This window comes from Oryx dammah, unplaced genomic scaffold (assembly GCF_014754425.2).
Source record: "Oryx dammah isolate SB20612 unplaced genomic scaffold, SCBI_Odam_1.1 HiC_scaffold_8, whole genome shotgun sequence".
NCBI classification, from domain to species: domain Eukaryota; kingdom Metazoa; phylum Chordata; class Mammalia; order Artiodactyla; family Bovidae; genus Oryx; species Oryx dammah.
Genome location: NW_024070192.1, coordinates 17,164,639 through 17,187,917, shown reverse-complemented (window position 1 = coordinate 17,187,917; position 23,279 = coordinate 17,164,639). Strand labels below are relative to the sequence as shown.

The window sequence follows — 23,279 nt, the reverse complement described above, 5'->3', positions numbered from 1 at the left end:
CGCCCAGACAAGATCCTGCCCCTGCTTGGGTACCCATGGGAAACATCTCAGCTCTTGGGCAGTACAGCTGGGAACTCTGCAGAGGGTGGGGACATCAGGGTGCGGTGTCCCTACCCTGCATACCTGGACACCGAAGACCTTGGATTGAGTTCTGGGTCAGTCACCTTCCACCTGTGACCTCAGCAAGGTGGCCTTCACCTCTCTGAGCCTTGGGCTCCTCATCTGCAAACTGGGGTGACAAATCCCTGTTCACCCTGTGAGCTGTTATTGGGGGGATCTCCTGTCTCTCCTTTCTTCATGCTCTGTGGTGGAGACCAAGCAACTTGAACTCCCATCCTGCTTTCCCCTTCTAGCTGTGTGACACTGAGCAGGCCACTTCCCATCTCTGTGCCTCAGTTTCCTTACCTATACAGCAGTGACAGCGGTGTCTACACCAGGGAGCAGTTGCAGGAATTAAGACGCAGCCTGCAGAGGCCCGGCATACCACCAACACTGAAAGTGCTCATCAAAGGTGTCATTTGTCTTCTTTCCTGCCTCACGATCAGCCCCCTCCTCAAACTCAGCCCCCTCCCATTCCTCTGCTCCCACTTTTGTCTCTTTCTGGGAACTTCTCCCAGATTCCCCAGGGCTCCCTGCAGCTGGGGAGGTCCCCAGAGCTTGGGCCTGAGGAAGGCAGGCTTGTGGGTGAGGTTTGAGGAGTTCTGAGCAGAGAAGCCTTTTCATACTGTTCATGGCACTCTCAAGGCAAGAATACTGAAGTGGTTTGCCATTCCCTTCTCCAAATCACTGCAGATGGTGACTGCAGCCATGAAATTAATAGATGCTTTCCCCTTGGAAGAAAAGCTATGACCAACCTAGACAGCATATTAAAAAGCAGAGACATTACTTTGCCAACAAAGGTCCCTCTAGTCAAAGCTGTGGTTTTTCCAGTAGTCGCGTATGGATGTGAGAATTGGACTATAAAGAAAGCTGAGCGCTGAAGAATTGATGCTTTTGAACTATGGTGTTGGAGAAGACTTTTGAGAGTTCCTTGAACTGCAAGGAGATAAAACTAGTCAATCCTAAAGGAAATCAGTCCTGAATATTCATTGGAAAGACTGATACTGAAGCTGAAACTCCAATACTTTGGCCACCTGATGCAAAGAACTGACTCCTTGGAAAAGATTTTGATGCTGGGAAAGATAGAAGGCGGGAGGAGAAAGGGACGACAGAGGATGAGATAGTTGGATGGTATCACTGATTCAATGGATATGAGTTTGAGCAAACTCTGGGAGACGGTGAAGGACAGGGAGGCCTGGCGTGCTGCAGTCCACGAGGTCACAGAGTCGGACATGACTGAGTGACTGAACTGAACTGAGCAGAGAAGCCACACCTGTAGCTGAAGGAGCTGGACCCCAACACAAGTGCTAGGACTGGTGGCTCTGCTGGGAGCCTTCCAGGCACAGAATTCCACGACTCTGGGACTCTTCTCAGACTGAGAAACCAAGACACAGTCCTCAGTGTGGTTCCATCTGTCATAGGACACTGGGCTGGGAGTCTACACCAGGGGAAGGAGGCTGAGATTCTAAGACCTCCAGTTCCCTGAAGTCTGGAGCACAGCCCAAGAGGGACCACTCCTCCTGGTGCCCCTCGCCCCTCCCAACTCCAGCCGCAACCTCTGACAGGCAGAAATCCTGGAAAGCCCACCTGGGGAACTCACAGACTCGCATTCTTCCGCCCAAAGCTTCCTCCAGCTGGGCAGCCGTTGCCCATCGCGGAGCATTTTGGGCAGAGCTGGGAAACCACAAAAATGTTAAGCTGAGATGAAGGAACGTAATGGGCTCTAATCTGAATTGACAGTAGTGTGATTAGCCAGCCCACGGCTGCAGGAGCCAGGACAGCAAGGAGGGAAGGGGAGAGAGGAGGAGGAGGAACGGAGGACAAAGACAGAGAGAAGCCACAGGCAGGGCCTCAGGGAGGGAGACTGGTGGGGCTGACTGACGTGGTGCAAGAGGGGCTGCCCAGGAATCTGGAGGACAGAGTCTTACAACAACAGCAATGATAATAATAATGGTAGTGGCAGCTAATGCTTCTTTGGAGCTGCAACAACCCAGACTCTGTTCTAAGCTCTTGTATTAACGAATATCATCCTCACTCTGTAGGTAAGGTGTTACTATTACTACCCCATTGTACAGACGATGGAGAAATCATGCAACAGAAAAGCCCATCAATAAAGAACACCCAGCCTAACTACAAGGCTAGGGTCTGGCTGCTCAAAGAGGCCATCTTCTTCCGTTTAAAGGTCAGAAGTCAAAGACCTACCTCAGGGGTCAGTATGCAGCTACCACGTACTAGGCTGTGTGGGGCCCCCTGTGCAGGGTCTGGGAAGGATATGTGCTCAGAACCACCACCCAGGCATGAATAATGGGGCCCAAGGAAGTACAGGGAGAGGAAGGAGCAGGAACACAGAGATCAGAGGTCTTCCTGAGCCCTTAGGGGTTGAAGGTCAGAGGTTCATGTAGTCAACCAGGAGCTGGAGGCCATGGCCAGTAACATCTGCTGAAGCCATGATACAATGGTAGGTTAAGACATGACTCCCACTTGGGACATCCCTGGCAGTCCAGTGGTTAAGACTCTGTGATTCCACTTCAGAGGATACAGGTTTGATCCCTGGTCAGGGAACTTAGATCCCACATGCTCTGGCGGTGCAACCAAAAAAATAAAAGCTCTAACTCCCACCTTCTACAGAGGAGAGAGGGGACATGGTAACCAGCATGGCTTCCCTAGGGTCAAGGTGGTTCCTCTCTGGCCCCCAGCCAGTGGAGACATGCTGACCCCCCTCCTGAGGGAAGCACTTCCTGTTGGGCTAAGGCTATCCCACCCTTCAGGGCCTGATTCTGAAGGGCGCACCCTTGAGTGAGGAGTGCACCCCCGCCCCATCCTGCATCTTGATGGGGTCACCTCCTGACCATCTGACCTCCCTGGAAATCAGATGTTCACAATTTTATTGATGTCATCATGGGTTCTACGTCCAGGACACAGAGAAGGTTTCGGTTATGCTTAGTGAGCTCTCCTGAGATGGAGAAAATGGTTTCCTTCCTGTTGCAGGAGAGACGCAGGCAAGCAGAGAACATTTGAGGTGGTGGGGGCTCTGCTTTGGGGCTAGCATGTGGCTAAGAGGCCGCCTGGGGGGAGGCAGTGTCAAACTCTGATCTTGTGACCTCTTGAAGGTTCCTTAACCCGTGTACACCTCAGTGTTCTCATCTGTGAAATGGGGACAGTGATTGCAGCACCTCGCTCCTGGGAGGGAGTTTGTGAGGACGAGGAGTTCATTTGTGCGTCATTCATGCTCACAGCACTGCTTCGAATTGCTATGCTTTGTACTGCCTTGGGCCTGCGGCTGGGAGGGAACAGAGTCCTTTCTCTCCCCAGCTTGGGAAGGTCTCCTGGTCTGTGAAGTGAGGTGAAACAACCTGGGCAACCGTCCCTTGATCAGACAGCTCAGATTGGTTTTGGTGTTGTGTCTGAGGAGGAACAGATTCTAGAAGAGCCATGGCCTCCCCGCAAACACGGCACCCTGAACTCAGACCTTCTCTGGGCTTTCCTTCCGGGGCTGGATCCTCATAAACCAAACCACACTGCAGCAGTACCTAGTTCCTGTTGCCAGGAGACCCCCAGACACCCAGGAGTGTATCAGAGTCAATGGCAGCATGAGGGCCCCTTCTCCCTAGCCCCTGCCAATGGCAACATTCATAACTGGGGAATAATAACAGCAGTGGTGGGCTTCCCTGGTGGTCCAGTGATTAAGAATCTGCCTGCCAATGCATGGGTTCCATCCCTAGTCCAGGAAGACCCCACATGCTGCAGAGCAACTGGGCCCGTGTGGCACAGCTACTGAGTTCATGCTCGAGAGCCCGGGGGCTGCAACTTCTGAAGCCTGAGTGCCTGTGCTCTGCAACAGCTAGAGGGTTGCCTCCGCTTGCCACAACTAGAGAAAATCCTGTGTAGCACAGCTGTAAATAAATAAATAAGATTAAACAAAAGCAGTGGCTACTATACATTGAACACATCCTGCGTGCCAAGCACTTTCTAGAGACACCCTGTAACACTCCCGATGATCCTGCAAGGTTGGTTTTATCACCCCATGCCGTAACATTTCTGCTGACACCTGCATCCCCCATCCCCCCAAACCCTCATTTGGCCAAGACCCCGCGAAGCTTCAGGCTGAAGCTGGGCTATCACTCATCTGCAGAGTCTCGTCTCAATTCCCCTCAGCAGGTCTGCTCACATCACCGACAAGGTTCCCATCAGCAGCCTGTACTTACCCCTTGTTAACCCTCATCACACTTAATTTTTATTCCATTTTTAAAATTTTACTCATTTAGGGGGTAAGCAATGCATTCACATGACTCAGAATCCAAAAGACACAACAAGGGATGCAGAGGAAAAGTCCTCCTGCTCTCCTACCCGTTTCCCCACCACTGAGTTCAGCCGCCTGGGGCCCAGCGCTGTCAGCTTCATCACACCGAATAGTGATGACTTGTTTATCTGTCTTCCGTGCTTTAGGAACTGGGCCTGCCTTGTTAACTGCTTCATCCCCAGGGCCTGGCACAGTGCCTGGCATATAGTAGAAGTTCTGTGTATGTAATCTCTGTCTCTCTTCAAGAGATACCAATAGAGAGATTTTTGGTTTTGTGTTTTTTTCATGAATGAGACTTCGAGAAGAAAGTTAACTTGTCTGTTTGGCTCTAACTCCCAAGGCAGTACTTACCCAAAGACTCTGTTTATTTGACTTTTTTTTTTTTTTCTTGGCGATGCCACATGGCTTATGGGATTTTAGTTCTCTGACCGGGGATTGAACCCAGGCCCTCAGCAGTGAGAATGTGGAGTCCTAACCAGTGGACCTTGAGGGAATCCTCTGCTTATCTGATTTATAAAGATCACCTATCCCTTCTTGGATATTTGACCATCCTCTGTGAAATGATTTCATTTTTTTGAGTTTAATTTTTAAATTGGAACAGAACTAGAACCCCTCAATAAATTTCACAAAACAAAGAACCATGATTCAGGAAACAGCAGGTCATCACACTTCAGAATTCCCCCCGATCCTGCCCAACGCTGGCCCCAGTGTCATAACCCCAGAATGTTATTGCTGCAGCTGCTGCTGCTCTCCGTGGGCCTCAGCCCCCTCATCTGTAAAATGGGAAAGGGCCCATTAGGTCTGAAGTTCTAGGGATTTTTGATATCATCTCTATTTTTACCCCTTATGGCTGATGCTGCTTTGTGCCAACATTAAATGGAATGATAGCTGTAAACGCCTTTTTAAACTGTTTATTTGTTTCTTTATTTTGGGAGGCTGTGCTGGGTCTTCGTTGTTGTGTGAGTCCTTTCTCTAGTTGTGGCGAGCAGGGGCGACTCTGTTGCAGTGCGGGGGCTTCTCTTGTGGCAGAGCACAGGCTCTAGGGCATGCAGGTTCAGCAGTTGCAACTCCTGGGCTCTAGACTGAGGGCTCAGGAGTTGTGGCGCACAGGCTTAGCTACCCCGAGGCATTTGGGATCCTCCCCGGACGAGAGATCAAACCCACGTTCCCTGCACTGGCAGATGGATTTGTGTCCACTGCACCACCAGGGAAGTCCTGTGAAAGCCTTTTGATTAAAACTAATATTTGATACCAAGACAACAAATGCATGACATGGGTCAGGACCAGCCGATCTGCCCATGTCCCTAGCTCTGGCCCAGGTCAAGGGTCAAGCACACCCAGCCACCCGTCCTCCGAAGAGCTGGAGGGAGAAACAGGAAGGAGAAATTGATCCTGGGGAAGCAGGTGGAGCAGAGCCTGAGGACCACCCGGCACCATGTTTACCCCGGGGCCGGCAGGTGGCTTTGCGTCTGGATCAGCTCATGCCCTGCCTGGGAACTCAGCGAGCAGCCCTCGTCTTGTTCAGGCTTCTGAATGGCCTTGTTCCTGGTGGTTGAGGCAGCCAGGAAGTCCAAGGGTTGGGGAGGGGAGGCAAGAGGGAATGAGGGGAAGGAAAAGGAGGAGAGGAAAAGGCAGGGAGTTTGGCTAGTGAAGAGTCAATGTATCAAGGAGGCACATGGTGCCAGGAAGCCTGCTACTGCAGAGAGAAAGTGAAATGGGGGAACAGTACAGAGTGCAAGATTCAAACCTTCATTTGTTCATCTGTTCATTCACTCATCCAATAAAATGAAGGATGTTCATGTTGTGATAATTGCTATTCAAGGTACAAGTGTAGGCAAAATGCTAAGAAAATGTGAAAAAAAAAAAAAAAGGAGCAAATAACTGTTGGGTGGGAGGCAGGAGTAGGGAAGTTAGGAAGCAGGCACATTTCACTGAAGATATTTAGGTCAAGCCATGAAACAAGCAAAGGAAAAAACCAGCTCCCAAGTCCTCCCCAGCTCTGTGGCCCATTTCTTCCCAGACCTCTAAATCCCAGGCAGGTTGTCACCCTCACTGGGTTTGAGCCTAAGCACTGCTGTATACTTGCCGTGTGACCTCAGGGAAGTGATCTAACCTCTCTGAGCCTCCGTTCTCTCAGCGGTAATGTAGGGATGACAGCGACTTGGAGGGTTGTCATGAGACTGAAATAGGACAGTGCATGAGAGTCCCTTTGAAGGGTGCCTGGCCTCCGTGGAGAACACACTCAAAATGACCCGCTGTTGATGTAGAGTCAGTATCAGCAGCCACATCAACTTCGTTCTCCCACATCTGGGCCTCTGTCTTTGGGCAGAGAGGAAAGCAGAGGCTGTTCCCATCATCCCCCATCACAGGCCCCCCACCCCTCCACCGGCCCTTGGGGAAATATGAGAAGCAGAGCTTGAGGATCTAATGTGTGCCCCCCCACGCCCCTTAATCCTTCCTGAACTTGGGGGGTTGGGTGCGGGGTGGGGGCGGCACCGCCGTAACACCTGCGCGGCTCTGACATCTCCTGCCTCTGGGCAGAGAAAGCAATTTCAGAAATGACATGTTGCCAACAAGCAGAAATCAGCTTCTGAATTAAAATGTGTTGGCGTCAGGTGACCCTGGGCTTGGAGGGCTGGCTGCACGAAGACAGCTGAGATTAGGGCCTGTCAGCCAGGGGAGGGGCTGTGCGGGAAGGGGTGCGGGGACCCCAGGGGCTACTTGTGGCCGCCCTGGACTTGTTCGGACAGGGGGGTAGGAATTCGGACCCTGGGTCAGTTCTCCTGCGGCTGTGATGAGCTACAGCCTCGCAAGTGTCCACTCTCCTCTGTGGTGGGGGCGGGGCGGGTGAGTCCAGGCTCAGCTCCCCTGGGACCTGCTCCAGCGTAAACACACTAATGGGCCTGAGAGAGCCAGAGAGGAATGTGGGCCCCACAGCCCCTGGGGACTCGAGGACGACGGATGGGAGCAGAGGGGATAAGACACCCAAGAGGCAGTGAGCCTGTGCTCTGCAGGTATGCAGGGAGGAGAGAGAGGGAAGGAGAAGAACATGAAAGAGAGGAGGCCCAAGGGAGAGGGAGGAAGATGCCACTGGGCACTCTGGATCCTGGCAATTCCCCGATGCCACCTTCTCCCTGGTGCCCAGGCCTTTGCACGTCCTACACTGTGGGAAAATATACATGATGAAGCTGTTTCCTTTCCAGCCCTGCTATTTACTGTAAGGCTTTAAGCATGACGGGGAGCCTCTCTGAGCTTTGGTTTCCTCCTCTATAAAATGAGCTCATGGGGACTTCCCTGGTGGTCCAGTGGTTAAGAATATGCCTTCTAATACAGGGGACTCAGGTTCGATCCCTGGTCAGAGAACTAAGATTCCCACCAGCCTTGGAGCAGCCAAGCCTGCATGGCAGAACTGCTGAGCCCATGCAACACAACTAGAGAGTCTGTGGGCTGCAACAAAAGATTCTGCATGATGCAATCAACATCCCACGTGCCGCAACTAAGACCCAACACAATCCAATAAATAAAAATAAAATGAGATCACCGTTGTATGCACCCCTAGGGTTGCCATATCAGTTAAATGAGATGGTCTGCGGAGATGACACTAGAGTTTCAGTGCAATCAGGCACCTCTCACAGTGCTTAATCTCCAGGGATCTTTTTCCTTGTCTGTCTCCTTATCTGCAGCTCCCTGAAGGCTGGGAGTGAGTCTTGGCACCACAGCGCCTCAGCACATGCCTGGTACACTGTAGGCAGCCCGTCAGTGTTTGCTGAGCAAGCGATTCCATGAAGGGACCAGGTGTGAGGTGTGTAAGTAAAGAGCGGGAAATGAAAGGGAAGGGTCCAGGTAGGCAGGGGACCCTGTTGCCACTCTCCCTCCAGTATCCCCACTCCAATCATAGGTCATCCCTCTGACCTTTCTAGAGCAAGGCATAGGCGTGATATGCTTGCTGGCCAGATAGTGACCCTATTTCCCCAATGGAAATGGGACCTAGGGGATCATTCCACCTGTCTTTAGAAGTCAGGGGGCAGAGTCATCGACCTTGGGCCCATCTGAGGGGGTCACCTCCTGGACTTGGGGTCACCACAGTCATGTTCCACAGCTCTGGGGACCAAGCAAGGATGGAATAGGGTTGGCAGGGGTGAGGGGCCCTCAGGGGCAGTAAAGACGGAGGCTAAGACACTCCAGAGCCCCTAAGGTGGGAAGCAGATTGGGGAAGCTGGAGCAAGGCTGTCTCATGATTTCAGGAGAGAAAATCTCCCTCCCTGACTCCCCACTAACACTGCTCTAAACATCTTCCCCACTTGCTACAGGAATTCCACCAGGAGAAGGCATGGCTTCTCACCATGTGCTCAGAGCTAAGTCATCAGAGAAGAAATCCAGGACTGGAGAAGATTATAGAAGGCAATGGGTATGCACTCAGGCAAGTCAAAGGCCTGAGTTTGAACTCCAGCTCTGCCACTCACGCAGTGAATGTTTTGAGCTCCCTAACTTCAGTTTCCTCATCTGTAAAATGGGGGTATCACTTCTTACCATGCAGAGTGGAGAAGCTCTACTTTATGAAGAATGCCAACTAAAAAATACATAAGGGATGATGGAATTTTAAAAAATTTTCACTTGCAATTGATTTGGTCAAGGATCATCACCAATGGATGCTGAAACTATCCGGGAAAATGTTGCTGGGAAACAAGATGGTCTCAGAATCTTCAAGTATCAACTCCCACAGATGAGTCATGACCCACAAAAGGAAAAGGTAACTTTGTATGGGAGAGAGCTGGAGGAAACCACCTTAACCAGGTGATGAAATTGAACATCACAAGTAAAGCTGACAAACCGCAGTTCCTGACAGCGCTCACGGAGAAGGGCACATACCACCAAGCAGTCCTCTTGCCAAAACATTTAATCAGAATCCAGTTATAAGGAAACAATCAGACAGCTCTCAGTTGAGAGGCATTCTTCAAGACACCCAGACTGGACTCTTCAAAATATCAGTATTGTCAAAGCAAAGCAGGCAAGGAGACTATTCTAGAAGAGAGGGGGCTAGAGAGACGTGGCAACAAAATTCAATGCCCAATTCTTGAGTGGATCTTGGACCAGGGAAAAAAAGCTATGAAGGATGTTTTGAAGGGCAACTGGAGAAATCTGAATGGGGATTATGTATTAGACAATCTTGTGTCAATGTTAAATCTCTCTGATGTGATTATGGCCTTGTCGTTCTTTTGGAGAATGTGTGATAAAGTATTTAAATGCCTCAGTGTCTACAGTGTCCTCACATGTGGATCAACAAAATAAATATACATGTGTCTCTATATTTATTTATACATGTATTTAACTAGAGAGAGAGAAAATATGGCCAAATGCTTTTAAAAGGGGGTCTACCCACCTGGTGATTGACTCTGCAAGTCCTGATCCCCAGGGAAAGTAGTGGCCCTGAGCACCTAAGGGTGGAGGGGCCCAGGGGCCTGTTTGGGAGCTGGTTTGGGGGCTAGAAAAGTGAAAGGGTCTGATATGAGTGGGAAGAGGCTGAAGGCAGTATAGGGTAGACAGAAGACAGGGTTTAGAGGCTAAGACCTGGGTCTGCAGTGAGTCACTTAACCATTTTGTGCCTCAGGTTCCCTCTCTGTAAAAAGGGAAGAAAGGCGCCTGCCTCATGAGGCCCAAGTGAGGAAACAGGTGAGAAATCCTTCGGTGGGCTGGAGCCTGCTGCTGTGGGTGTGGACACACCTGTCACTACTCTGGGCCCAAGAACACACGGGAGCAGGAACACGTTAAGACAGGCAGGGGTGTGGACCTCACTCTGCCTCCCTCCCCGGGCACCCCGTGTGGATCCCAGAAGGTTGAAGAGCCAGGGCAGGCAGGGCCAAGCTTCTCTGCCGCCCTTTGTTCTGAAAGGGGCCTCCTCTCCCATCAGACCTCCAGCAGCAGGTGGTGGAAGACACGCATTTGCACATCCCAAAGCATGCTGGGAAGGCAGAGGCCAGGGAGGGACTGGAGGCCAACGCGTCAGTGCCTGAAACCATTGCACGGCCTTGTGTCTTGTGTCTCTTATGGGACCACAAGTCCCTGAAGGCTCCTGCTCTGCCTTAACTTGTCCCTACCCCATCCTGCATGGCTGGCCACAGGCTGTGGGCCCTAGAAATACTTGTCATCTCCAGGAGGGCACCTGGGCTCTGGCCTGGTCCTACTTGGTGTGTAACCTTTGGTGGGTCACCTCCTTCCTCTAGGCCTCGGCTGACCCAGGATCCATACAATGGGACGATCCATCTCTCTGCTCCCTCCTTCCAACAGGAGGCAACAGCGCAGAGGCAAGAAGTCGTACTTTGCACACATATGGGTGTCTGAGTCCTTTTGCTGTTTACCTGAAACTATCACAACATTGCTAATTGGCTGTGCCTCAATACGAAGTAAACGTTTTTTTAAAAAAAGAACTCATCCTTTGGCGTTCATGCACTCTGTGTTCTAATCCTGATGCCATTGCTTGTCATTAGGAGCCTTCACCCCTCACAGCCTCTGTTACCTTGACCATGAGATGGGGGTGGTCATGTCCAACACTCAAGGTCATTGCTATAAAGTGAAACAAAATAGGTACCAAGAGCTGACATGTGGTTTATTGATTTATTGTCTCTCTCTCCCACTAGACGGGCAGCCCCACAAGGCAGGTACTTCATCTCCTTCCCTTATACCCCAGCACCCCAGCTGGTGCCTGGCACTCAATGGGAGCACCCTAAACCACCGACTGCCTGGATGGGCAGAACAGGTGGTGGACACATGATGCTCCCACTGTGGTTCTCGAATGTGTTGAGACACAAAGCATTCAAAGTTCATGACTGTTGAGAAAGGAAATTCGGGGAAGCAAGAAGTAATCTTCAGGGCTGTTCTGTCTGTCTGTCTGCTGGCCAGCAGAGGACACCAGAGAAGCTGGGTTTATCCAAACCAGGGACAGACATGATGTGCCCACAAGAACCAGCAACATGCATGAGTGAGGTGTGTGTGCTGAGGTGTACTTGGCAAACTAGGGAGCCCCCATGTATCCTGTCTAATGGGCTCCCTCTCTCCAGTTGACTGTGGGCAGGGTGGGAATGAAGGACCAGCATGCCAGTGCAGCTGATTTTACAAAAGCAGCCAGAAATCCAAACGAAAACAAATCATTTGTAAAGGAAAAACACAGGGACTTCCCTGGCAGTCCAGTGGTTAAGACTCTGTGCTTCCAGTGCAGGGGGCAGGGGTTCGATCCCTGATGGGGGAACTAAGACCCCACAGGTTGTGCAGTGTGGCCAAAAAAAAAAAAGAAAAGAAAAGAAAAATACAAACGAGAGCAAATAAAACCCATCTTTGGGCTGGGAGGGGCCCTCAGTACAGCCAAGCCCTCTCAGGTGGTGTGGGCAAAGGGAGGGAGGACCTGGTGGAACCCCTGGAGTAGCCTCCATGGGGTCCTCAACTCTCCAGGCCCCTCAGGCAGTCCCAACCCCTGAGACACAGAAAATGCTGACATGCTGTCCAGATCCAAGAGGCAGGGTCACACAAGCCTGGGGAAGCAGCCACTTCCCTGGGTTCTTGGGTTCCGGGTGTATCCAGACTTTGGGGCTCCCAGGTCCAGGACAGATCAGCTCCCGTCATTTGGCCCATGTCGACGCTCAGGAAATATTCAGTGAAAGGACCTCTTCAGTGTGACTTCCAGCACAGCCCTCCATCTCTCGGCGGCATATGCAAAATGGGTCGTGATGTGGTCGCACCTACCTCCTAGGGATAATAGGGGATTGAGGGAGACTAGAGGGACTAAAGTCATTCCGGAGATCAAAAGTGCTTTACAAATGCCAAGTGTGGTCATCCTTGTTATCATTATTATCATAAGCAGGACAGTTTTTCCAGAGCAGAAGAAGAGGCCTGGGACCTGGAAGAGCCGAGAATTTACAACGACTTCACAAGGAGGATCGGATGAAGCCCGTCGGAGTTCATGCTCAGAGAAGACGCTGCTCACCAGCTCCAGGACAGAGCCAGCCAAGGGACATGGAGTCCACCAGATCTCTTCCCTGGCCACCTGGTGTCCAGTTCGTGGGGACCCCAATCACACTAGCTGTATTTCCCCAGATATACACAGGCTTCCAGCAGAATACACAACCCCCACAGATGCTGCCCATAAAATATAGAAACTATATAAATAACATAAATATTCTGTCATATATATCTTAGCTATATAAATTATTTTCTTTTGCCCTAAAAACTCCATATATATGCGAGGTAGACAAAAAATACCCTGTGAATGTTTCCCTTAATGCTATAGAATGAGTGGTCAGTGGCCACTGGTCCCAGGGGCCCCAGTTGGGCTGAGATGGACCTTTAGGGGCAATTGGAAGAGAAAGGAGTGGGAGCAGGGAAGGAGAGGAGGAGAGACAGCTGGCCAGCGAGGACCTGAGAGGCTGAGGGGCCCTGAACCACATCATCCTAGGCCTGCTCAGTGTTACTGGCCAGCCGTGGCCTCAGTCCCTCAGAGTCTATCTACCCTTTATCTTCCTGCCACCCCTGCACTGCTGGCTGTGGACCTGGGGTGCGAATGCCATGTCGGAGAATCAGGCCCCCTCTTCCTGCTGCCTCATGCCTTGGGCTGAGCCATGGTAGAGGCAGAGCTGGGGTCTCAGAGGAGAAGGATAGACTGGGCAGGCAGAAAGAAAGTCTTCATGCAATGGGGGTGTGGAGGGAACTGGGGAGACAGCCCTTTCTCCTTCTTCTCTTCCTGCCAAGATGTGGGCCTGCTGCTCGGGTCAGTGAAGTCACTCTCGGGAGAGGTCTCAGGTCAGTAGGGCTTCTCATCAGAGCCTCTGCAGCCAAAGATCCTTCCAGCATCCCTCAGGAGGCTGCATGATCCACCGAAGACAGGGCAGGGTCTCCTTGCCCTCGGAGATCACAGGGAGCCCCCAGGGGCTACTTCCTGGGGCTTGCACAGACGGTTTCTCAGCACTTGGCTGATTCCGAAGTTTCCTGTCCCGGCAAAGGGTCAGCAACTCTGGGTTCAGGGAGAAAGGAAGCTGACAGAGGGCGCGGCAGGGCCAGCAGAGCAGCCAAGGGCGTCCCGAAGGAGGTCACTTCCTCCCGGCTGGCATTGGGCCCTGCTCTGGGAAAGCACACAGCTTCCAGCGAAGTGACCCCTGCAAGGTCTGCATCCTGATCCAGAGAGGTGTGTGCTGCTGAATGAGAGCCCTCAGCCTGGCAGGTCCCAGGGGCGTGCCTGCATGTTGGAGTGGGTAGTACCAGTTCCTCTCGCCTCCTTCCCAGGGCCTTAGTAGGTAGCCCTGGAAATGTCCACAGTATCAGAAGGAATTAGCAGCCACTTCTCTTCCTCAGGTAAGAGCCTAGGTGGGGGGGGGGCCCTTAGTAAATGAAAGGGGCCCCCAATGAGCCCAGCTTAGCAAACACTTCCCATGTTCATAACTCCCGCCCAAGCAAAAGCCTTAATTAGATGAGTAGCTGTAGTAGAAATGTAACTGAATCAAAACTCATAAGCAACTCTCATATATCATGAATGCCAGCTGTGCAGGGCCTCACCACACAGGGTGACCCCGGCTACAGGGAGTTGACCCAAGTGGGCTCATGGGGAGGGGGGGGGCTGAGAAACTGAGGGGGTCTCTGTCTCCCTGGGCAACGTCGGTGTACTATCTGAGCCTCACCCTGGGGACTGGCTCTTCTACTGGGGTTCGCGTCCACTGGTGTTTTTACTGAGCAGTGCTGGTTGGGTGAGGATTACTTAGCTCTCAAGGTGAGAATGAGGGCTGGTGGAGGCATACTTCAAAAACCAAATCACAAGGATCCAGGGCACATATCTGACTCCTGCTTTCCTTTCTCCAGACCAACAGCTCCTACCACCTGGCCTTTCCTCCCATCTCTAGCACAGCAAAGCTCCAGGGTGGGGAAATGAAGGTATATGACCCCCAGGGTTGACTGTCACCTGGGTGGGGCCTGAGGGCTGACCAGATCCATCCCAGCCAGACTGCAGCCTTAGCTTCCAGCTGACCCTGCCTCCCTGGGCCTTCTTGGCTGAGAAGTTCACCTCCCAACCTCTGGCTGGCTTTAGGCCACTAATCCCAGGATTCATGATGGCGAGGTGTACTCGCTCCTCTCTAAAACCTCAGTCCTGCCCTCCTCTGGGTCTCCCTTAGTTCCCTCTGCATCCTTTCCACTCTGCCTTCCTGCTCCAAGTCCTCAACCAGGCTGGGGACCCTCAGGTTCAGGGGTGGGGCTCTCCTTGCTGAGAGCTGAGAGGCGGGGAAGACTGATAGGAGCCAATGGGGAGAGGCGCATGAGTGTGCTGGCACGCACGTGGGTGATCACGCGCGTGACACGTGCTTCTGCCTGGGTTGGCCGGAGCGCAGTGGGAGGGGGAGCGGCTGGACAGCTGGGCGGCCTGGAGGTGGCCCGGTGCCAGGGGAGGTCCTGGCAGCGCCTGGCTGGCACACTGGGCAGCGGGCCTAGCGCTTACAGGTGTATACGAGCTCCTCCCGCACGCACTGCTGGCACTCCACGTAGCAGCACCACTGCGTCTGGCAGTGGCAGGAGAAGGCCGCCAGGCGGCTCTGGGTGTCGTAGCCCCGCCCGCAGCACAGGCTGCTGCAGCTGGCCTCGCGGGAGCACACCCTGCCCCCTGTGCCGGGCGAGTACTTGCTGGGCCGGCAGAAACTGGGGGAGTCCTCCATGTAGACCAGGTCCCCAGGCCGCGGCGCCGGGCCCTGGGTGGGGCTGCCTGGTCTGGCCGGTGCCCACAGCTCCAGGCGGCCCAAGGCCTCATTGGTGGCACTGGACACCTTGACGGCTGAGTCGTAGCGCAGCTTCAGCACCTGGCCTGTCTCGCGGAACGGGGACAGCTGCTTCCAGCAGGTGCGCACGGCGCAGGAGCCGGACACGCCGTGGCACTTACACGTGGTCCGGAGGCCACTCTTCACGGCCTGCGAGGAGAGGCAGGAGGGAGGCGTGGTCAGGGGCCTCCAGGCCGCAGCCCCCGGAGCACCAGCTGGGGCCGGGGAGCCACAGGAGGATGGGAGAGAGACGGGGCGGTCCACATGAGGCGGGCAGCTAAAACTCAAGCTGGCCCATGTGGCACATCAGTGCAAACTAGCTCTAGGCGCCCCTTCTCCTGGGCAGAGACAGTCCTCACACTTTGGTGAGAGCAGCGGGGGCTGGATCTCACCCCCAGCACTTCCCCTGGCCCAAAGTTCCTGTGGAGCAGACAGCTTGCACAACTGAACACAGCAGCCCTAGTTTATACCAACTCAGTGATGAGAACACAGGACACAGAACTCAGTCTCTTAAAGAAATAGAGCCCGAGCTTCTCCCAGCTTCCCGGTCCCAACAGACCTGGATACTTTTTACCCTCCTGTCTTTCCACTGCTGCGTGACCTCAGCTAAGGCCCTTCCCCTCTCTGGGACTTCTCTGTCTTCCCATCTGTAAAAGGGAGGAGGGCCAGGAGCTGTACCAGATCAGTTTTCAAACAGCATTGGCTCTTAGGGCCTCCAGGAAGGGCAGTGCTTGAAATGGAGACCCTTCTCCAAACACGTTCCTACGTCACCAAGCCAGGCTCCCACCTGCTGCCCATCAAGCTATGATGCCCAGGACTCTTCCTCACTGCCTGGTACTTGACAACCGTCCAGAGTAGATGCCCAAGAAACACTGGTTGAAAGGATGAGGCTCATCCTGGACCGCCTCTGTGTGTGTCCTGCGGGGGGTGGTAGAGGGGGTACTGGCCTCCTGGAGACCCGGCTCCCCGGCTCTGCACCCAGCGACACACTCACCTTGATGCCCACATGGGTGTTGTGGGCGTCTGTCTGCGCCCGCAGGTCTTTGCTTCCTCTCTTGGGCCCCAGGAAGTTGTTCAGGAACTTGGTGCTATACTTGAGGTTGTCACCACACACGCCCCATTGCCAGGCTTGCCGGCTCTCGAGGCCCGGGGAGTCATCACAGGTGCACCGCTCCATGCGGCCAGCACTGCAGGCCCGGGCCAGAGTGTGCGTGAGGGCGGCCGCGGACACCGCATACAGGAAGGCTGTCTCCTTGAAACCTGGGCCAGGCCGAGGGGTGGGATGGGGGGAGGGGGAGGAGACTGGGCTCAGGGGCTGTGAGCTGCCCTCTGAGGATAGACGGGCTGGAGGGAGGGGCTGCTGTGGTGAACAGAACGAGGGGCGTGTGACCCCGAGGACACAGTTCAGGGCACTTGCCCTGTCGCCCACCCCTTAAACTCAGGCTGCAAGTTGCTGTCTAAATGGAGCTTCCTGTTCCCTGGGGTGTGTGTGCCCAGGTTCTCAGGGCGGGCAGGATGGGGGCTGCTTCTTCTACTGAACAGATGAAAACACAGATGCAGAGAAAAGTGACTTAGGCACCTGGTGAGCGCCAAAGCTGGGCTAAACCACTGATCTTGACTCCAAGGTGATGCGTGAGCAAGTTGGACCAACCTGTTTCTGAGCTGGGTTCATAAAAGCATCGTGGACTGGGGACAGGGGCCTGGGGAGTGGGAAAGGCAGCCCTCCTCCTCTTGGTTGTCCCCCACACCCTCCTGCTCCAAGCCTCCTCCTCCCAGTTCTCCTCCCCGGGCTCCTTCTCCTCACCCTCCTCCCCACCCCTCCTCCCTACCTCTCTTGAGCAGCCCCATCCTCCCCTCCAGGCTGCAGTTCCAGCGCTCATGCCGGAACTGAAACTGGCACTCGAGCAGGCTGAGGTGCGCGGCGTCCTGCAGGGTCTCAGCCAGGCCTGGCTCCCGCCGACAGAGCTGCTTCTGCCGGCGGGACAACTTCAGGAGGTCGCACTGCTTCAGGTGGGCCCCACCCTGTGCTGGGGCAGCAGTGCCCAGCCCGGGGAAGGGCGTCAGGACCTCCCGCCCGGTCAGTCTAAAGGGAGCAAGAGCAGGGAGACCAGTGACCCTTGGGGGTTGTGATGGAAGGTGAAAGATGACAATCCCTAAGGATAGGGGGGCAGGTGAGGGGAAGGGGGCCTTCTTGGGGGCTGCATTATTTGGCCTTCTGGGAGAGAGGCTGACCCCATTTTACAGAGGAGGAAACCAAGGTGCTTAAAACAAGGGTGAGTGCAAGATTTCAAACTCAAGTTTTCTGGAAGCCAAAGTCTTTGCTCTTCTTATCCACCTTGTTTCCCAAACTTGCCAAATCAGAAAAATCATATGGCATGCTTACTTAAAATACAGATGCCCAGGACTTTTTTGGTGATTCAGTGGCTAAGGTTCCATGCTTCCAACACAGGGTGTATGGATTCAGTCCCTGGTTAGGAAACTATGATCCCACATGCCATATAACGTGGCCAAAAAAAAAACCTTTTTAATTAATTTTTTTTCTTTTAAACTCCAAAAAAAATACAGATGCCTAGGATCTATACTTAACAGTTCTGCTTCTCTTGGTCTGGAATAGGGCCTGGGAATCTGTACATTTACCACATTCCCTGGGCAGCATTGAGAATCAGGGCAGTTTGGGAAATACCGCATGTAGTTATTAGCTGCTTCCAGGAAGGGAGAGCCATATTGCTAAGAGGGGGTGGCAGAAGGATGTAGCCACTGAGAAGGTGTCCGGCCAATGGCCCTGGCATCCCTCTCCCCCTTACATTAGGTAGCTGCCCAAGTAACACCAAGCCAACCTAACTTGTCTCTACAATCCCCATAGATTTTTAACCATCTGGCCACTCCATGTCTGCTACCAAGAGATACTTGGGGAATACCCGAATGGATGGAAGATTGGGAGGATGAAGAGATGAAGGAAGGGTGGGTGGATGGATTGACAGGTGGCTGCAGATGAAGAAGCTGCATTTCCATCCGGCTGTCAGCCCCTGACTTCTTCTGCTGTATCTGAAGTCCAGGGATGCTTGAGTCAGGCTGCCACGTTCCAGTGGCTTGACTGTCACTCCCTAGCTGTGTCATCCAGAAGGACTGATTTTTCTCCTCTGGGAAGTGGAAAGAGTGATCCTGTCCACCTCCTGCACTGCTGGGAGGATTGTATGAAAAGTTACGAACCACAGAGTCTTGGACTTGCTGTTTCACTTTCCCCCTGGCTGGAGTGTCTCAACTCTTTCCTCTTGCAAGATGCTTTACTCCCTAACCTGGCCTGAATCTTCCCATTTTCCAGATAAGGAAACAAAGGTGTTAGGTTTTACAAAGAGGTGATGACTAGCTCTCTTTTCACAGCAGATCAGCAGCAAGGTGAGGACTACAAATAGAGCTCACCTTCCCTCCCCGCAGAAGCGATCTATGAGATGTTGCTCCCAGTTCAACTTATCTGCTGTTTCCTGGACCCTGGTGGCCCTCAGTATGGGTGGAACATATACATCAATCTGGCAACCAGGATGCAGCCCCTTTCTGGAATATGCCGGCCTTATAACCATGGGAAAAGATCAAAGGTGGAAGCAGGTGCCGGCTCTTAAGCTCCTGCTTGGATGTGACACTTGGCACTCGTGCTCAAGCACCACCAGCCAAGGCAGGCCCTGTGGCCAGCTCTGAGTGCTCAGAGGAGCCCGCATCCCACAGAGCCAAGGGCATGGCTCTCCTGTTTGGAGCCACCTGCCCCAGCCAGGACATCTGGCTGGATGCCACACCCTGCCTGTCTGCCCCAGGGAGGGTGTGGGTCCTGGCCAGTCCCCAAGTGCCCCCAGAGAGTACCCGTAGATTCCAAATCCATCAGGTGCAGCCAACCCAGTGTGGAGCATATCTCTGAAACTCCTGAGTAGAGACAGATGCTATCAGGCTCCTCCTGGCCCAGCCTGGCCCTGGGCTCCCCTCCCAGACAGGGTGAGGGCAGGGACCCGTTAATCATTAATCTGGGGGCAAATGGGTAAATTTCCAGTCCACCAGGTCTACACCCAAACCCCTCCCTGCAGTCTGGCAGGAAACCCTCCTAGAACTCGACCCTTGGCAGGTCCAGAGCAGAACCTGATGTCAACTCCAGCCCAGGAGGCCCCACCCTGACCGGCCTCCAGTGTGGAGGGCAGCTTGGGGGCTGCAGGAGCAAAGGGCACAGCAGCCATCTAGCCCCTCAAATGTCTTCCTCCCCACACCAGCGGTGGGTGTGAAGGACAATTTCTGCTCAGGCAGTTCTTGTGTTTCAGAAATTGGGACCTCCCTTGTAGTAGTGATTGACAGGTAAGAGGACAAGCAGGGAATGCTGGGAATTTTAAGCCAACAGGCCTACACATCCTTCAAGGTTTGTCTCAAATGACATTTGCATATTATTTTTATATCATTAGACCTATGTTATATAGTATATAACTTATATTCTACTACACAATATTATCTACCATGGTTTTGGTGTTTTTTTGGCTGTGCTGCATGGCTTGTGGGATTTTAGTTTCCAGTCAGGGATTGAAGCTGGTCCCAACAATGAAAATGCTGAGTCCTTATCCCTAGACCACCAGGGAATTCCCATATCTACCATATTTTGAGTGCTTATTACTAAGTCCCTTAAATTACTCTTGCAGACACCTGTTGGGTTGGCTGCCTACCTGGTCTTTCTACCACCATGGTTACCCTGTCAGCCATTTTATACCATGTGACCTTGCTGCTCTGGCCTGTTGATTGGACCACTGAGGATCATATGACCCAAGCTGGGCCAATCCATTCTTTCTCTGGGAATTTGGAATTTGACTTAGAGCACTCAGTTGCTTTCTCTCTTTCTTTGGGTGACTGGGCTGGTAACTCAGGAGATACAGAGAAAGCTGATCCAAAGAGAGAGAAAAAGTGACTCAAACACAGAGAGAAAAGCAGAAGTAAAAATGGGAGGGAGAATTTCGGGAGCTTTTCAGTCCCTGGCCCCAGAGTCTCCCTGTGGTCATCACTGTTCTTGCTTGAGACACTGCTGTCTATAGAACAACATCAAGGCTGGGAGTCAATTTGTCTAATTAAAGGTGTTGTTCCTGATAACCACCTCCTGACAACTGTGGAGTACCACACTCCCTGGGCTGTCCCTGGGCAAACACCTTTTCCCCCATCAACAGTTCCTTGTTTTTTTTTTTAATTTCGTGTAATTGACCCTGTGATTGATGGCCCCAGGAGTCCAGTATAAAGTCGGTTAATTTTATTAGCAGTAATGACACTTAGTAGCGATTAATGGTCAGGAAAGGCAGTCAACCACACAGGAGCCTCAGGCCACACTGAGCTCTGGTCTGCCCAGGGTTGCTCTCAAAAAGTACCCCCTCACAGCCTCAGGGACCCCCTTAAGCACCTAGGAAGACAGTTGAGAGACATACCACCCAGTTTCCCTTTTACTGGGTTGGCCAAAAAATTTGTTCAAGTTTTACTGTAAGATGTTATGGAAAAACCCAAACGATCTTTTTGGCCAACCCAATATTTGTTTTCTATGTTGCAGTCTGGGATCATTTTTCCTTTGAAGAAAGAGTACTGTGACATTAAACTTGGAAAATACTTCAATTGGTTTCCTTAAACAGTGCTAGTAAACGCTGTAACACATGCCCTACAGATGCCAAGGTATCTGCTAGAGATGGTTTCTTCTTGGACCTCAGGAGAATTATAGGTGTTGGAGGTTCCAGTCTGTTCCAGGGTCCATGGGCATGATCAGTTCTCCTTTAAGAAACCATCCTTTCTGGCACCCCAGGCCTGAGAACCCCATCCACCAGGCCCTTCTGCAAAAATCTCCATCCCCCACGTGTTAGTTGAGCTCCTTGAGGTTCAGATGAAAAATCAGAGATCAAGTAAGCATCAAGACAAAACCTGTGGTTGTAATGAAGACACTGCCCCCTGGTCAGGTCAGATGCTATCAACCAAGCAGTGACCAGTGTTCAGAACTGAAGCACAGAGGATGGATAATCTGTGAACTTGCCAGTTGCCCTTCCAGACTGAGGGACAAGAGTGCCTTCAGCCCTCTGCCTGACTCAAATGCCCCTCAGCCACACAGGACAACCCCGCCTTCGTCGGTTGTACCTGCTTTGACCCAGCTGGTCTGTCTCCCCCATTCCTGTTTCCTGTTGGGATCTCTCAGGCCAACTGCAGCCTCCCACGTCCCATTAGGAAAGCAGTGACCCCATGTGACCAGCTCCATTCTCCTCTCCTCTTTGTCCCCAGCCTGCACCCCTCTGCCCTCTGCACCCTCAGCCAATGGCCCTTGGTGCTCAGGATGATAAGACCAGAAGTCCCCACTCACACACAATGAGATGCCATTGGCTTTGACCCCAGAAACTCTCCAGTCACTTCCCAGGCTACCTGTCTCCCTCCAAAGTGGGAAAAAGTCAAGGGTGCCCCTCAGGACTTCATCTCACATCCCACCTTCCCAAGCCCCCCTTGCAATCACCCAGCCTTTCCCACCCCTGCCTCCTTTTGCCTTGTCCAAGGCTCACCCCATCCATAGTTTTGGCTAAAGCTGCTCCATCTAGGGCATCTCCCTAGGGGTCCAGTGGTTAAGAATCCACCTTCCAAGGCAGAGGATGTGGGTTCAATCCCTGGTCAGGGAGCTAGGATCCCACATGCCGGGGAGCAACTAAGCCCAGATACCACAACTACTTAGCCACACTCTGGAGCCCACACACAGCAGCTAAGACCCGACATAGCCAAGTAAATAAATACATAATTATATTTTGTTTTTTAAAGCTGCTCCATCTGGGATGACCTTGAAGGAAGCAAAAGCTGTTTCTCCCAGGCTTTGGGGGAAGCATTGGTCTAGTATCAACAGGACCCCAGGGACCACCAAACCCATTAGCAGAACTAGAAGTTCTTCCTGGAATGATCACCCACAATCTCCTAGAGTGTGGGGACCCAAGGACCCTCAAGGCTGTTTAGCCCTGGGGAGTCTGTTCCCAGGTCTGTCCTCACTCACTGGTAACTCCAGGGATGTCCTCTCAGCCCCAAGCTCATTCTATACAACAAATACACCTTGTCTAGTGGGAGAGCCAGACCAGAGCCAGACTGCCTTGGCTCAAATCCCACCTCCACCTCTTACTAGCTGTGCCACCTTGCGCAAGGCGCTTCACCTCTCTGTGCCTCGCCTGTGACAGGCAGACATCACAGGACCTTTCACTTGGTTGTTGTGAAGACTGGGCTTCCCTGGTGGCTCAGACAGTAAAGAATCCACCTGCAATGCAGGAGATCCAAGTTCCATACCTGTGTCAGGAAGATCCACTGGAGGAGGGCATGGTTACCCACTCCAGTACTCTTGCCTGGGGAATCCCATGGACAGAGGAGCCTGGCAGGCTACAGTCCATGGGGTCACAAAGTGTCAGACAGGACTGAGCAGCTAAGCATATTGTGAAGATTAAATGAATTAACATCTGTAAAGCTCTTAGAACAGTGCCTGGCACACAGTAAGCTCCAGGTCATTGGAGCTTACAAGAAGTATAAGCTTACAAGAACTGTCATTTTTCTTTAAAAAAAAAAAAAAAAGTATTTGGCTGTCCTGGGTCTTAGTTGTAGCACACAGGATCTTCAGCCTTTGTTGTGGCACGCAAGATCTAGTTCCCTGACCAGGGATTAAACCTGGCCCCACTGCATTGGGAGCTCCGAGTCTCAGCCATTGACCATCAGGGAAGTCCCGTAAGTGTTATTCTTAAGCGTCTGCTATGTGCCAGGTGCTGTGCTGGGTGCTGGGACGTGCCGTCACAACCTCAAGGTTGTGAGGGACCCCAAACCCCAAGGGGCAGGGGAAGGAGAAGGCTTTGAACGAGCCCAGCTCCTGGGGGAACCATCAGTAGCTGCTCACGGACCAGATCAGATCTCCTAACACCATCAGGGTAAAAACCTGACCTCAGCCAGGCTCCTCCTGCCTGCAGTGGAAGGCCTGGGGTGGCGAGGGGGCGGGAGGAAGCTCTCAGGAGCTTGCTGGAGAAGGCCGAGCAGGGGAAGAGCATTTCCCATCACTGGGGGTGCCTGGCTCTGTTCTTCCAACCCCCACCCCCATCCATGTT

The 23,279-nt window shown here is 52.7% G+C and overlaps 1 protein-coding gene across 1 annotated transcript in view; it reads right to left on the bottom strand.

The window, feature by feature from the left end:
* Positions 1-10,992: 10,992 nt before the first annotated feature.
* WNT9B (Wnt family member 9B) overlaps positions 10,993-23,279 on the bottom strand; it is a 48,649-nt gene continuing 36,362 nt past the window's right edge. The window contains exons 6-9 of the mRNA XM_040244364.1: positions 17,864-17,907; positions 17,010-17,407; positions 16,175-16,440; positions 10,993-15,330 (exon numbers count right to left, since the gene is read on the bottom strand). Coding sequence (XP_040100298.1) covers positions 14,857-15,330; positions 16,175-16,440; positions 17,010-17,407; positions 17,864-17,907 — 1,182 coding nt within the window. The 3' untranslated portion in view covers positions 10,993-14,856. The remainder of the gene's footprint in view (positions 15,331-16,174; positions 16,441-17,009; positions 17,408-17,863; positions 17,908-23,279) is intronic.